The sequence below is a fragment of the Lissotriton vulgaris genome, chromosome 5, assembly GCF_964263255.1.
Source record: "Lissotriton vulgaris chromosome 5, aLisVul1.2, whole genome shotgun sequence".
NCBI lineage: Eukaryota > Metazoa > Chordata > Amphibia > Caudata > Salamandridae > Lissotriton > Lissotriton vulgaris.
In genome coordinates, this window is record NC_141693.1 from 1,257,644,668 (window position 1) to 1,257,661,691 (window position 17,024).

General features: G+C 41.8%; 1 protein-coding gene across 1 annotated transcript in view; it reads left to right on the forward strand.

Annotated features, from left to right (window-relative positions):
• LOC147712426 (uncharacterized) overlaps positions 1-17,024 on the forward strand; it is a 1,115,452-nt gene that overhangs the window by 874,624 nt on the left and 223,804 nt on the right. The window contains exons 12-14 of the mRNA XM_086919651.1: positions 6,707-6,814; positions 6,997-7,066; positions 7,771-7,863. Of these exons, the coding sequence (XP_086775777.1) occupies positions 6,707-6,814; positions 6,997-7,066; positions 7,771-7,863 (271 nt within the window). The remainder of the gene's footprint in view (positions 1-6,706; positions 6,815-6,996; positions 7,067-7,770; positions 7,864-17,024) is intronic.

The following is a 17,024-nucleotide window of genomic DNA, read 5'->3' on the forward strand; positions in this document are numbered from 1 at the left end:
GGTGTGCTTTGTGACAATGGTGCCTGATTGGAGTTGTGGTGCCAGTTTCCTAACCACAACCCCCCCCTCCCTGGGAAGATGGCTACCTACCTGTAAGTTTGGTTGTTGAAATACAATGGCTGCCACATGCTTCTGTCTGGAGGGGAGTGTTCCATCTTGCTGAGCTGTGGGACATGGGGGGCTGTTGGGAGTTGTAGTGCTGGCCTCCCACCCACAAAGCCCCTTCCCTGTTAAGATGGCTACCTACCTGTAACTTTGGTTAGTGAGGTACAATGACTGGCACATGCTTCTGGCTGGGAAGAAGTGCTCCATCCTGCTCAGGGGTGGGACAAGGGGGCCTGGTGGGAGTTGAAGTGTTGGCCTTCCACCAACTAACACCCCTCCCTATTAGATGGCTACCCACCTGTTAGGTAAAGGTGACCAATGCAATGGATGCCACATGTTTGTGTGTGTAGGGAGTGTTCCATCCTGCTGAGCTGTGGGACAAGGGGGACTGTAGGGAGTTGGAGTGCTGGCCTCCCACCCACAAACCCCCTTCCCTGTTAAGATGACTACCTACCTGTTAGTTTGATGAGGGTAATATAACGGCTGCCACATGCTTCTGGGGAGGGTGGGGTGGGTGTTCCATCCTGGTGTGCTTTATGACAAGGGTGCCTGGTGGGAGTAGTGGTGCAAGCTTCCTAACTACAAACCCCCCTCCCTGTTAAGATGGCTACCTACTGGTAAGTTTGGTTGGTGAGGTAAAATGTCTGCCACATGCTTCTGGATGGGGGAGTGCTCCATCCTGCTCAGGGGTGGGACAAGGGGGCCTGGTGGGAGTTGTAGTGCAGGCCGCCTATCCACAAACACCACTCCCTGTTGAGATGTCTGGCTCCCTGTGGAGCTGAGGAAGGGAATGGTTACACAAGGCTCTTGGGTGGGGGAGTGCTCCATCTTGCTGAGCTGTGGGACATGAGGGCCTGGTGGGAGTTGTAGTGCTGGCTTGCCACCCACTAACACCCTTCCTGTTAAGATGGCTACCTACCTGTAAGTTTGATGTGAGCAAACACCCCTCCCTGTTGAGAGGGCTACCTACCTGTAAGTTTGGTTGTTGAAATACTATGGCTGCCACATGCTTCTGGGTGGGGTGGAAGTTCCCCATCCTGCTCAGCTGTGGGACAGGGGTGCCTGGTGGGAGTTATAGTGCTGGCTGCCTATCCACAGATACCCCTCCCTGTTAAGATGGCTACCTACCTGTGAGTTTGTTGGGAGCACTGCAATAGCTGCCTCATGGTTGGGGGTCTGGGGAGTGCTCCATTCTGCTAAGCTGTGGGACAAAGGGGCCTGGTAAGAGTTGTAGTGCAGTCTTCCCACCCACCAACACCCCTCCCTCTTAAGAGGCTACCTACCTATGAGTTTGGTTGTTGAAATGCAATGGCTCCCACATGCCTCTGGGTGGAGTGGAAGTGTTCCATCCTGCTCAGCTATGGGACATGTGTGCCTGGTGGGATTTATGGTACTGGCTGCCTATCTACAGACACTCCTCCTTGTTAAGATTGCTGGCTCCCTGTGGAGCAGAGGGAGGGAATGGTTACACATGGCTCTTGAGTGGGGGGGAGTGTTCCATCCTGCTCAGCTATGGGACAGGGGGCCTGGTGGGAGTTGTAGTGCTGGCTGCCTGTACACATGCAACCCAGGGCATGTTGCGAAATACCTTTGGGGTGAATGAGAGAGAGTGAATGTTGAATTTGTGAGACATGTGTTGGGGAGTGTGTGGTGTACAGGAGGCCTAGGAGGTGTAGCTTTGTAGTTGTGCAAGACTGTACATAGCAGTGTGATGGTAGATGTTTGTTTCTACTTACCAGCCGCAATCCCCCGGCTATTCCTGTGAGACTCTCTGGATGCAGTATGGCAAGCACCTTCTCCTCCTATGCAGTGAATGTTCTTGGTGGAATGGGAGGGCACTCGCCAGTCTTCTGAGCCAGCTGATGGTTCTTGTTGTTCTTCTCTTTCACCTGCCGCTTGAGGTCATGCCACTGGTTCATGATCTCCTTGGTGCACTGGGTGGTCTCTACTGCATTGACTTTGCTGACTATCCTTCCCCACATTTGTGCTCTGGTGGCTAATGGTGTCTGTTGGACCAGGTTACCAAACAATTGTGGTTCTACTCTGATTATCTCATCTACCATGACTGACAACTCATTGTTAAAGAATTTGGGCATTTTCTTTTGTGCCATGGTGTGTGATGTGCAAATGGTTTGAGGTGCAGGTGTGAGGGTAGTGAGGCTGATGTAAGTAGTGTGTGTGTGTGTGTTGTTGTTGTTCTGGTGAGATGTGTCCTGGTTTGCCTCTTCTTTGTGCTGTAGGGTGTAGTTCCTTCAGGGCTGGAGTATTGCAAAGGATTCTGGTCAGGGAAAGGGCTGGTTTTATACTCAGCTATTTCGGTGTGTCAAAATGGAGTATTGCTGTCAGGTGTGTTGTGTGGGTTGTCCTGGGATTGGTATTTTGTTAGTTGCCATGGGGTGTGCCCTTGGGGTGTGTTGGGTGTTTTTGGGGGCTGAGCTAGTTTGATGTGTACACTCGGTAGCCTTGGTTTGTCACCTCAATGGTATCTAATTGTGCGTGCTGTCAATCCGCTGGCCTTGGTGCAGGTTTGGGTTTCTCCGCCACGAATCCGACCGCCACGAATGGATTTTCACCTGCTCCGCCGGCTACCGGCGGTCTTTTGTGGCATCGTTCCACCACGGTTGGATTTTTCTGGCGGTTGAGCCTAATCCTACTGCCGATTTTCCCGCGGTGGCTGCAGATGATTCACTTCCGCTACCATGGCTGTCGGAATGGTTTTCCGACTGCCATCCTAATCAACCCCTATGTACTTTAATTACGCGGCAACGCCATGTCTTTCTGTAAAAATGAAAAAATTACATTTTCTCCCATTGACTTGAATGGAAAAGCGTGGGAATATGTTGAAAAAATGTGTTAAACACGTAAATGTACATAATAAATTACTAATTTATTTTTGTCAATTATTTAAGTATTTAAACAATTTTATGAATATTTTTTCAAATTTTTTTGAATAATAAAACAGCATTAAAAATGTTAATACAATGTTTTTATTGATTAATTACTTGTAGTTCTTTCTTCGTGTTATATTATAATAAATTAGTATAAATATTAGACAATATTTCTTAAATTATTTGCTAAATAATGTCTCTTTTTTATAATTTTTTTCAACTTTATAAATAGTCTTTAATTATCAAATACCTCCTGCCTGATTCTAATGCGGTTAGGAAAGCATATCCACCTAGAGCCTGATTCTGATGCAGTTAGGAAGGCCACCTAACAGCATTTGCTCCTTCCAAATCGGATCGGGAACATGTCTTACCGGCGAGGGCCCAATTATGATGCGGTTAGGAACATATGCTCCCATTGAAGTCAATGGGAGTAGAACCAAATCGTATCGGTAAGCATCCGGATGCATCGTACTCCGTCAGTCGGACTGTCCCGATCTGAGTGGGTCGGCAACCATTTCCAACCTGATTTGGTCGGGAAGCATTTCCAACCCGCATCAGAATCAGCCCCTAAATTTAATATTAAATTCCTAAAATTATTGTAACTTTTAATATTAATTCCTTACCAAATTTATATTCACATTATCAGTACTATTTTCACACAATTTTCAGTTTAATGTTTTTTGTAAATATATACTCCATTAATTGTATTACCTGTGTACTATTTTAAAATTCAACAAACAATATTTCTTCAATTTAATTGTTAATTTAATGTAATCCTTCCATTTATTCTCCAATTAATAGTAAACAGTTTTTTTTTAACAAACACTAGTTTTAAATTTAATAGATATATATTTTATTTAATATCCACAAAAATATTTGTGAATCTATTTTTAATAATATAATACACTACCTCATGATAATATTAATATATATCAATTATTTTATTAAGTATAAAAATACTCCATTACTTATTTTAATACCCGAGTATTACATTAAATCTTCTAAAAATTACTCATTTTTTTCACATTTTTAAGATTAATCTATTCTCTCTGATAATATTATTATATCACAATACTTAGTATGTATTTATGAACCAATTTTTTAAAATAATTTGCACAATAATTTAGTAACATTTTTAAATATTTATTAAACATTCACCCTTTTGTATACTTATAAATTAATTTCAAATTTTTATTATAAAAATACTTGAATGTTTAATTGAAAACCTAAGTATTAAAATAAACAATGACCCCCTTTTTTAAAATCGTAATTATTATTTGTAACACATATTAAATTTACTTTATCATCACATTTAATACCTGAGTATTAAAATAAACATTAACAAACTCTTTTTTACCTATTGCATAATTTAAAGACATATTAAAATTACTTTAGTATTAAATGTAATACATGAGTATTAAAATAATCAATAACAACCGTTTTTAACATATTAAATATTTTAAACACATAAAAAATATAAAGTAATATACATTATGATACCTGAATATTAATTAAAAATTAATACAACTACCAAACAAACACTTCCTATACTTACAAAGCATGCATTGTAATAGTATACATTGTAATGGCTTGCGTTGTAATAGTATATGCGTTGTAATGGCATGCGATGTAATGGTGTCTGCGTTGTAACAGTTGTGTTGTAAAGGCATTGCATCGTAATGCCTGTGTTGTAAAGGATGTCTCCCGAATGGGCAATTGTGCATCGGAGTTCCCAAGGCAGTCCTCTCTTGGAGATGCCTTCCACAAGCACTGGGGTTCTGGACTCCTATACGCCTTTCAACTCCTTCCTATTCTGCCTAGAGTACTGAAAAAGATCGAGAGAGGCTGGGCCCAAGACATCCTCGTGACTCCAGATTTAACAAGGGGAGTTTGGTACCCTAAACTTCTTGGCCATGAGCATTTCTCCTCCGATCTGGCTGCCTCTTCAAGAGGACGTCCTATCGCAGCCGCAGTGGGGAGTTTTGCACCTAAGCCTGTTCAGCCTACACCTCCATTAGAGGATGATGAGCGATGACAACTGATGGCTTTCAGTCTTCCTTTCAGCCTTCCTCCCAAAGTAGTTGGTTTCATCTGGGCAACCGAGCATTCTGTCACAAAATCTGTCTTTAAAGGACGTTGAGAGAAATGTCTTGCTTGGTGTTCCTCTCGATACATCCAACCTCTAAATGTGTAGTCATCTGCCACCTGTTTTGTTTGCCACTATCCCAGCAAGACCTTGCTGTGGTAACAGTTAAAGGATACATTTTGGCCCTTTCGGCCTTCCTACTTTTACCAGATCAGCCATTCCTTTTCAGATCACCTCCTGAGATGCCTTTTTTGAAGGGAGTGGCCCATATGTTCCCGCCAACATGGTTTGTGATGCTGCAGGGGACCTTAATGTGGCCCTCACTCAAGTGCACTCCTTTCAAACCCATGCTCAGTTGTTCACATTGCCTTCTAACAATTAAGTTGGCATACTCATCGCTGGCATGTGAGTGAACTTCAGGCTTTTCCTGTAATTTCATAATTTCTTCCTGGACAAATTAGTTCTCTGGACAAAAGCAGCATTCCTGCAGAGGGTAGTCATGCCCTTTCACATAGGGCAAACCATCACCTGGTCTGCTTTCTTTGCATCGCCTCAATCCCCCAAGGAAGTATAACGGCTTCCTTCACTGCCTTGATCCTAAAAGAGCACATAGCCTCTATGTAGACCGAACTAGAGACTACTGATCAACTTTTTGGAAGTTTTTGTGGGGCTAAGAAAGACAGAGTGGTGCACAAGAGACCATTTCAATGTTGGATTGTGTTATGCATCAAGATTTGCTGTGGGCTGGCCAAGAAATAGCCCCCAGAAGGCTTGCACGCTCTCTCCACGAAAGCGAAAGTTGCTACCATTGTGCTAGCTCAGTGTGCTATTTCTTGATATTTTTCAGGTTGCAACATGGCTGTTTCTCGACATGTTCATGACATATTACTGCCTGGATTGCAGGCACAGTGGGACAGGGACTTTGACTGATTTTTCTTGCAGGACTACCTGGCCTGAGCCAATCCACAGACCCACCACCAGAGGAGGTGTACGTCTTTGCTATCTATTCAAAAGGTGCTGAATCTGTGGTGAAAAAGTATTTTTCAGAACAACAAGTTACTTACCTTCAGTAAAGCCTATTCCAGTAGAGACTCACCGCAGATTCCTCATCAACCCTCTCTCCCACCTACCCGTTATGTGGACTGGAGTGATGCTGTCCACTAATAAGTTGCCATATCTAAAGAACTGCACACTGCACAATCTGACTTCCATTGCTCCACATCCAACAGTGCTAAGAGTGATCAGAAAGAAACTGACACCAGCGCACAGATGACCGATGTATGGGGGCTCGTACATCCTATCCAGAGTGGACAGATCTGACTCAGAGCTGCACAACACCATCTGTTGTCTCATGAGGGATTTGCTGAAAAGTTTTGCGGATCCAGTCTAGCACCTGGGGAAATTCACAAGTTTAGAAAGCTGTGTTTACAGTCTCTACCAGAAAAGACGCTAGTAGAGGCAGTTAACATGTTCATATATGATTTTGCGTATGTTTATAGCAAAAACAACTATTTATACCTGAAAATGGATAGTTGTATCTGTCACACATAATGTTTTTTATGTTTGCTGCAAATTGGCCACCACACATGGTTACTGGAACTTAAAGCACCTGTTACGTCTTTTCCAGCATGAGCACTACTCCGAGGCAATTCAGACAATGCCCTATCGCTCGCTAGAGGTAATTATTCGATCAAGCTACCACACCTCAGCAGATATCTGGAGCACAGCCTGTACGGTAAGCATTTTTCATGGCAGTCTTAATTAATTATGGATTCAGCCTAGGAGGACTTTGTCAATTTTAATCTGTTCTGCAGATAGTCTACTAACCGTTAACTCTCCACTAGACGTAAACATGTTTTGAACATATGCTACCACCATCTATTTCTTTGATTGATTACCTACTTACTCTGTTTCCAGGCATTCGAATTGGCTACAGGTCATTGCTTGTTTAAACTCAAACCTGTTGAGCATATATCTCAGGAAATAGGTATGTATGTACCGTTGCCTAAAATCCACTCCTTTCTTTTTTATCCTTGATGAAATAGTGGCATCAGTTTTGCTTCTTGTGCCTACAAATTAGCCAGTTAAATAAGAAGATTATCAGAGTCGCTGAGGTTAGAAAGTTGGTGAGAATGTTGTTGAGCACCTGGCAAAAAAAAACAATTAGAAGCATTCACTGAGGATTATTGCAAGGGGGGCTGTTTTGTGAGAAGTAGAACAGATAAAAAGCGAAAATTTCAAAATTTTGAAAATGACCAGCTTAATATAACCTCAACTTCGATACAGAAAATGCAAAAATAGAATATAAATAGACCAATTTTTTTCTTGGAATCGAAACACACCAAACAAGAGTAAACTTTAGTGTCAGGCTGGGTGCGAGAGAGGTTCCATAGATCAGGGAAGAGTGAGGGAACAATAAGATGGAGTGCCCCTTAGTGTGCTGTCTTCTGAGACACATTCAGTGAGAAGCACAGCTTAGTATGTAATGTCAGATCTATAGCTTCAGTGAAATGTGAACTTAAGTACACATTAGTTCATTGGTTACATGTACCGGAGTGATCTGGACGGCAGGCATAGTGAGAGGTGAGTTAATGACAAACACAAGGACTAGTTCTTAGTTTATTGCTCTTTCTCCAGGTGTATATGATATATCCTTTAGAGGTAATTTTCTTTCCACTCTTTATTTTTTAGATCACATTGCTCAAATGATAGCACTGCTAGGCAGTATTCCACGCCACATTGCCCGCTCAGGGAAAAAGTCAATGGAGTTTTTTGACCAAAGAGGTAATAACAAATCTCACTCATTATCTACCTTCTTTCTCTTTTCCAAAATTGTTAGAATTTCACTCAATGAAAAGAACATCCATGTCGGATCCACTATCTAACAATAGATTTTCTTTTTGTTGTTGTTATACTATCTCATTGTTTCTCCTTGGCTCCTCTACCATTGAGCAATGTTTGCATATTATGTATTGTGGGTATGCATTCATGGTTCACATGAGTCCTCCAAAGTCTAAGAATAAACTAAACAGGAATGTAGAATCACATACATCTGTATATCTGTGGCTGGCACCCAGCGCTTAATTTATGCAGGTGGTTGCCAATGAGACCTACTGGCACACATTTTTGGGGACCAGCACATATTGTTCCTCAACATATTTTTATGGAGTTCAATAGAGAGAAAAAACAATGTAGGGAACTAGGATCTGCTTTCATGGTAAGCCCCACATTTTGCTGGTGTTATATTGTTTTCTGACTAATCTGACTGGGATCCTGCTAATCAGAGCCCCAGTCACTGTGCTCTCTCCCTAAGTTTGACCTTGGTAAGTACTTTGGTACCTTCCCAATTGGCTACTAGTTTACCCTTCTAAGTCCCTAGTACATGGTACCAAGGGGCCAATGGCATAGTTACACAAGGGGTCTCCCATGGGCTTCAGCATGTATTATGCCACACATGAGAGATCACTCAAACTGTGACTATAGGCCTGCCTTTGCAGCCTGTGTGACCTGCTGCTAGGACCACTCAAAACAGATATATGTTTCCTTATATCTGAGGTCACTGCACTTAAAACCTATAAGTCACCCCTAAGGGAGGCCTTTCAATCCTGAAGGCAGGGTGCTAGGTTATAAAAGTGAGGGTGCCCTGCATGAGCAAGACATCCCCTGCAAACCCGGGAGTCGATTCTCCAGGCTTTGTAAGTGAGGTCAGCCATTTAAAACATTTAGTGGACATCAAGTGAATTACGAGATGTCTAACTATATATTGGTTAACCTAAAACAACACCACTGGGTTTGGGCTCCCAACAGCACAGCTTGCCACAAGCTAGTAATAAACAAAAGAAGATGCCCGTGCTGCTATCTAATTAATTGCCCTATTTTTGGCTAAACATAAGAAATAGAACAAATGTTTATTTCGATCAAACAGTATAGTTTTTTTATTTTATTTTAATTTCAGTCATTTATCCATTTTTTTGTTTGGAAAATTAAATTTGACCAAGTTTATCTTTAAAGACCTTATGTGCAAAAAAAATAGAATAACATATATTCGAATGTCTATTTACAATCAGAAAATCAGAAAATACATATTAACGTGATCTCATTCAAACAGTCAGTCAAACCACTTTCACACCGCAATATATACAAAATATATACAGACAGACAAAACAGAAAACATAAATTATTTCCAAATTGTAATCTGATAAATTACAATAAAGCCATGAGTATTTCTTATATTTTACAAAAACCTGTTGATATTTTTACAATTTGTGGTTCTTTTAAGGCTTATAGAGACTACGCGTTTCAAACTCATGTGATTATTGAGTTCTCATCAGGACCATAGTCTGTAAAAGAGAAAAAATGAATAAATGACTGAAATTAAAATAAAATAAAAAAACGATACTGTTTGATCGAAATAAACATTTGTTCTATTTCTTATGTTTAGCCAAAAATAGGGCAATTAATTAGATAGTAGCACGGGCATCTTCTTTTGTTTATTACTAGCTTGTGGCAAGCTGTGCTGTTGGGAGCCCAAACCCAGTGGTGTTGTTGTAGGTTGTATTAGCAGGCCGCCTGTGTGGTCCTTTGTCTTCCGAAGAGGATAAGAATAAGTAGGATTGTGCTTTTGTTGTCCACCACTGAGCAGAACTACAGGTTCTGCGTCTGTGGTTGTCTATGTGGTAGATTGACCTTGTGTGAAGAAAGTTGTTGTGAGTATGAGTGAAAATGAAACATTTGCGTATAGTGAGGAACATATAAAAAATTTGCTCGCTGCCCCACCCCTATTCGCTTCTGCATCTTTGAGCGTCTGCGCCCAAAATCAGAACGAAATAGACAAGTTAACACGCTTAAAGAAAAAACAAATTCGTACTGACCTGCATGGTCATTTTTTGCTTCAACATTTGAGAGGTGGAACGATTCCAGGAGGACTACAGATTAAAAATGTTCCTGTAATTTTTACAGAAGACCCCATATATAAAAAGGGATATAGTTACATCGAGGCGAAATGTAGCCACGACCTAATGGTGCTAACAATCGAAACAGCCCAAAGACTTTCGAAGACACAATTGGAAGAAATTGAGGCTCTTGAAACGGCGATTTCTACAAACCAGTTAATCACAGATGCTAAATCGTTGTTAGAAAAAGTTCAGAAAGATATTGGTGAATTTAAGGATTACACAATCAATCAAAAGACAGTACAATTTGAGAAAGATAAAAGAACTTCAACCTAGAAAAAGTATACGCTTTTCTCCAATCAGACTTCTACACGAAACCTGACTCTAGGAAACTTTTACAAGAGTACCAAGGAAGGTCATTTAACAAATTTATAACCTTTTCTGATACGTCATCATCTGGAAGTGGGAGTGACGGAGACGATCCGACACCCAGAAGAAATAAGAATAGAAGAGGAGGATTCCAACAAAATCAAGGATTCCAACAGCAACATCAGGGAGCTTTTTTAGGCAGGGGCCAAACAAAACCACGCGGAAAAACACGATTTGCCCCCCAACCATGGAAGATGTCGACAAGACGACACAATTACAAGAACTAGTTCCCTCACCAATATTCAATCTGTCAAACAGAACTCTGACACTTGAAGAAGAAAGGATCTTAAGAAAAGGATTAACATTTGTCCCAACTAGACTTACAGATTTTGTTAAACTCAAGACAGAGGTCATTGAATTCTGTAGAAAAATAAGACTTACACGTTCTTTGCCGAGCATATTTACCAACCCATGCTAGAAACGACGGGACTACTGAATAAATCATCCTTCTGTGCGCCAACAAGTAAAGTACCGAAGGAAGTGGTCACATTCGAACTGACTATACTTTCAGCTGTGACGGAAATGGAGACAAAGAAAAAATGCATTAAATATAATCTATCTAAAGAAGAGTCACAGGCTTTAACTAATCTCAAATCAGACACCTCGGTCATTATAAAGCAGCTTGATAAAGGTGGATCCATTGTCATTTGGGACAAAGAATTATATACAAATGAAGTAAGAAGACAACTCAATGAAGAAACCTGTTATCGGAAAGTCAACAAAGATCCTACATTGGAACTAAAAAACGAACTAGGCAAAATTATTGACGAGGGTTTTGAACAAGGATTCCTAGGCAAAAAAGAGAGTGAATACTTAAAAATAAAACATCCCAGGATACCCCTATTTTACGTATTGCCTAAAATACATAAAAACGAAAAAACACCCCCAGGACGCCCAATAGTGTCCGGTTGTGAATCCCTATTGGAACCAGTTTCTAAGTTTGTAGATTTCTCTTTGAAACCATTTCTGCTTGAAGTTAAATCCTATATACAAGACACCACGGATTTCATCAATAAGCTCATGACAATTAAGTTCGACAAAAACTCCCAGTTAATGGTCACAATGGACATAACCTCACTATACACCCAAATCCCGCAAGATGAAGGTATTTATGTTCTGGAGGCATTCCTTGAAGAGAGACAGAGACCACACAAAATACCAACTGAATTCATCTTAAAACTCGCAGAATTCACCCTGAAAAAGAATTATTTCAACTTTGATGGAGAATTTTTCTTCCAAGTAGGGGGCGTGGTGATGGGATGCCCATTTGCCCCTGAACTAGCTGTGTTTTTCATGGCAAAATATGAGGAGGCATTCGTCTATAATAACAACCCTTATGTACAATGGATATCCCATTGGTATCATTATATAGACGATATTTTTTTCATCTGGTCTGGACCGGAGGACGAACTCAAAAGATTCCACGATTGGATCAACAACAGAGTACCAACAATAAAATTCAGTATGGAACATTCAATGGATAAAATGCCATTTCTTGTTGTAGAAGTTTACCCCTCTGAAGGTGGTTTGATAACAACACTTCACAAAAAAACTACAGATCGAAACAGGGCTTTGCACTTTCGAAGCAATCATCCACGCAGCCTTAAAGACAACCTCCCATATGGACAATATTTAAGGATTAGACGCAATTGCCAATGCAAAGAGGAATATTGGAGACATGCGAACAATCTTACAGCTAATTTACTACAACGTGGGTACCCGAAAAAATTACTAAAAAAGTCATCAAAACGAGCATGGTGGACTCCACGTGACACTCTCTTAGAGAGAAGAGCAAAAAAAGATACAGACAGGATGGTTTTTGTATCCACTTTTTGTCCCAACTCAAACGCCTTGAAGAAGGTAGTGAAACAAAACTGCCATTTGTTACGCAATTTAGATCAGACCTTCAAAAATGAACCACTTTTTGCTTTCAGAAAGAATCATAGTGTTGCCAATCAATTGGTTAGAGCTGCATTACCACAAAGAAAAAATCCAAACCTACGGACCATGTTAAGTTTACCACCAATTCAGGGACACCATAGATGTGGAACATGTACATGTTGTGATACCACGAAGGAAGGAGCAGTGTTCACACACAGTCAAATTAGTTGGAAACATGACAGCTTTTCGAATTGTAAATCGTGCTACGTGGTGTATGGAATTGTATGCCCATGTAATTTGGCAATCAAGAAGTTCGTCTTCGAATACAACAACACAAATCAAGAATCCGTAACAATGTGGCAACAGCACCCCTAGTCAACCATTGGCGAGAAAAACAACATAAAGAGAACGACCTAATTTGGACAGTTATCGCAAAAGTGGAAAATTATGCCAGAGGTGGAGATCTTGATGCAAAACTAACAAGAATGGACGCGATGTTAATTGTCAAATTCAATACAGCATTATCAGGATTGAATGAGATGTCAGAAATGTTCAAACTCTGAACCATTAATTCTCAATATAGCATTTTCAGGGTGAAATGAGATGCCAACTTCTGTACCATCAATTGACTACATCCGCTAGAGCTGAGAGCTGACGTCTGCCACACTTCCAAACTAATACAAACATACATACTTGAGCCTGAATGACAGCTCTGATGCCACTAGGCATGTGACAGGAATAGAGCTTCCATACGACAAGGGCAACCACAATACCATCACAAGGTATTCGGGATAGAAAAGGCCGTGGTTTGACTCACTCTTGATCATTCGTATAAACCAATACTTTGTATCATGGTACATGTGATAATCAGCAGACGTGCAACAGGCACACACTACAAGTACCAGAATTCATCAGATGAAACTTCAAGATATCTATTTTGGTAAACAAACTTCTGAATTATGTTTGTAGTGGCTAACCTAAGATTCTTCAATTATAATCATTGATATTTCACCATAAATACAACATTTCAATTGACAAACCCCAGTTTCTGGCAAACACAGCCTGTCGATTTTATCGCGCTACATGGTATTTAAACCACGGAAGCAGACCAAACTACATGCCCCATGATCCTTTGCGGACCCGGAAGCATCCGCGAACGAGGACGCCAACCAAAACTCACGAAGAAGACCGCTGTACATTGCCACGCCAAACGAAGGTAAGAGCAAGCGCTCGATATACCGTAATACCCGACATAGAAACCTGCCAGGCTCGTCCCGCTGTCTGTGTCTAACGGGAACATTAATATTTCCTTTCAGATTCACCGGTGCAGGCTAGACACTTCAGTAATACAAGTCCGACTTCCCGATCTAAGGTAAACACTGTTGCGTTGTCTTCAAGTGCCCAATCGCGACCCACTGTGAATTGGAGGACTGATTTTCCTCCTTCGCATTTTACCTTGCAGAGCACAGAAGCCAACACTCGGATTTCCAAAACACACGCTGGTTCCGTTTTTCCAAACACCAAGTAAGCCTAAGCAGGAGTGTATGACTGAATGGCTCATGTTGACTACTAAAATTGGCAGCTGATCAATTGCTATATATGTTTTCACAACAGATGGTTGTTTTATCAACGGAGACATCCGCACCCCTTCTGGTTTCGAATTGATTGAGAGGTAAGATGCAGTGGCTCGCAGTAGGAAAGGGCAGGGTAGTATTAGAGAGAACGTTAAAACCACAATTTTTTCTTTTCTCTTTTACAGACTATGGTCCTGATGAGAACTCAATAATCACATGAGTTCGAAACGCGTAGACTCTATAAGCCTTAAAAGAACCACAAATTGTAAAAATATCAATAGGTTATTGTAAAATATAAGAAATACTCATGGCTTTATTGTAATTTATCAGATTACAATTTGGAAATCATTTATATGTTTTCTGTTTTTTCTGTTTTGTCTGTCTGTATATATTTTGTATATATTGTTGTGTGAAAGTGGTTTGACTGACTGTTTGAATGAGATCACGTTGATATGTAGTTTCTGATTTTCTGATTGTAAATAGACATTCGAATATATGTTATTCTATGTTTTTTTGTACATAAGGTCTTAAAAGATAAACTTGGTCAAATTTAAGTTTCCAAACAAAAAAATGAATAAATGACTGAAATTAAAATAAAATAAAAAAACGATACTGTTTGATCGAAATAAACATTTGTTCTATTTCTTAAGTTTAGCAAAAAATAGGGCAATTAATTAGATAGCAGCACGGGCATCTTCTTTTGATTATAACTATATATTGGTGGCACCAAAACCGGTCATGTTTGGTATCAACCATGTTGGAATCCTACCCCAACACCGATTCCAGTGTTCAATACAGGATTCCATGTACTCTGGGGCTTTCAGGGTATAATAGCAAGCTAGTGTTGCTGCCGACCACACACAAACAAATCTGTCCTCTAGCTATTGAGCTGAGCTCGAGCAGGTGTAGGTAGAACAATAGGTTTCCTGTTACAGGGATGTGTGACCACCGCCCAGACAGTACTTAGTGAATTGTGCTGGGGTATGGGCGCTTGTCAGTGCTACCTGCCTGCTCTGACCTGCAGATTTGGAGCCTTCCTTGAATACTCCAGTTGGAAACAGTTCAGGGAACCATTGCCTCCCGCTCTGGCGTGAAACTGGGCAAAGGACATGGGGGTAACCTCCCCTCTGTCCAGCCCCTTTCTTTGGAGGTATCCTGAGTTGTCCCAACCCTTTTCCTAGGGTACTTAAGGGCTTACCTGTGGGTGGCTCTTCAGATTCTTCATGGGACAAGATTCAGATGTGTACCCACTTCAGCTTCTGTCATCAGGGCACTTTGAACTTCATCTAGGACCTGAGAGTGCACCAAGGAAGACTCCTGTTGCTCCTGGTCTTATCGTCCTGCCAGTCTTTTGCGTTGCCTGTGCTGCATCCAAGTTCTTCTCCAGGCCTGTGGGCTTCAAAGACACCTGAAGGAATCTCTCTTGGAGTGAAGGAGTCATTCCCTTGCATCTGCAGACATGGCAACTAAATCGACCAGTCTACTGCTCGTGACATTCCACGGACTTTGAAGTGCTTAGCAACACAGATTGTGGTTCTGCAACTCCCTCGCTGCCTGCACTGTCTTCTTAGGAAGTTTGAGGCTATTATCCCTCGTCAGAACTGCTGGAACAGAACCCCTGTGCTCTGTGTTGACTTGACGTTGCCAAGGATTGTCGACTCTGTCCTCCAGAGATCTTCGGGCTACAAGAAGCTCCATCCTGCAACATCTCTTGCTTCAAAGATCTTTATCCTCACCACACCCTCTGCACCGTGGGCCTGCATTTTCGTGAGCTGCTCGAGGTCCTCTTGCAACCCCTGTGCCTTCGGCCTGTGGGTCCTCTTGAGGGTCTTCTTTGGCTTCAGTGGGCTCCCCTTCTTGCTTGGTTATGCTCTTACTTTCCTGCATGTGGTGAGTTCCTCGGACCTTGCTGGTCCCAACGCAGCAGCTTTTTTGTTTACCCTGTCTGTTGCTGCTGCCAAGGCTTGTTGCTGCTCCCCCTGGACACCGACCCCCTGGTCCTCGACCTCTGACTTGGGGCATCTCGTGAACAGCTCCTGGTCTTCCACAGTGTCACCAGGTCCTCAGAGCTGCAGCGACAAGGTCATGTCAACTCTCCTGCATCATCCAACATCGGTGGTGATTGGTCTTCCGTGCCTCCTGTTCACTCCTGAGTGGCATAAACTCTGTCTCCTCTGCTTGCTGGTACTCCTCTTCAAGAATCTATCCTTTGATTCCACTGGACCCTTTCTCCTTCGCCAGCGGCATCTTTTCTGGAGTCCTCCATTGTGGTCTACAATTGTTTATGACATCAATTTGCACCTATGCCTCTGGCTTCCCTGGTGTAGGTATCTTAGTTCCTGAGGTTCCCACTGGTGAGATGACTCTCCAACCCTCCATTTTCCACAGGTTTCTTCAGGGTCCACTGCGAAGGCTCCTTCGTCTCAAAAACTGCAACTGCGACTTTCCTATTGACTTGCATTGAGTACGCTGTTGTGTTCTATCTAGGACCCCGATCAATATCATGACCTCATGGCCCTATACGGCTATAATCAATAGATATCCCTATAACGGCATAAACGATCAGAGACATATTTCAGTAACTCGTCTCTGCAGCTCATTACTGTACATGACACAGCAGAAGCCTCTTCCTTAGATTCCTAGATAACACACCGAGTTCTTTCGACAGCTCAAACCTCCAGCAACCTGGGAAAGAACTGCTTGCTTTGTTTTGATTAGTAATAGAACTCTAACGAGCACTGTAAGAACGACCAGTTCTTAGTGACATCTTTATTGACGTCTTATGTCTAAAAACTTACGTCAAACTCTGCACCTTTCAGGTATAAATAATACCGACGTTGCCTTAAGCAAACACGACGGTGGTGGTGAATACAGGAGCAGAACAGCTGTCCCTTGCAGAAAGCCCAGCAGATGCGAGAAGCCCACGGACGCTGCCCCTCCTCCTTGACGCGCTGAGAGAGACGCTGTCTTTTCTCCTGCCGAGAAAATCCAACTCCGGCGTTTCGAGCCTACCCTTGCGGGTGACTGGAATATCGAGTCCTGAGAGGAGATACCAGACCTCCAACATTCTATTCCAGAGGTACGGTGCTGACTAAACCCTTAGAGAGAATTCTTGAAGCAAACCCTTGGGAAAACCAAACTTAACTTAAACTGCTACTCACTTACTCCC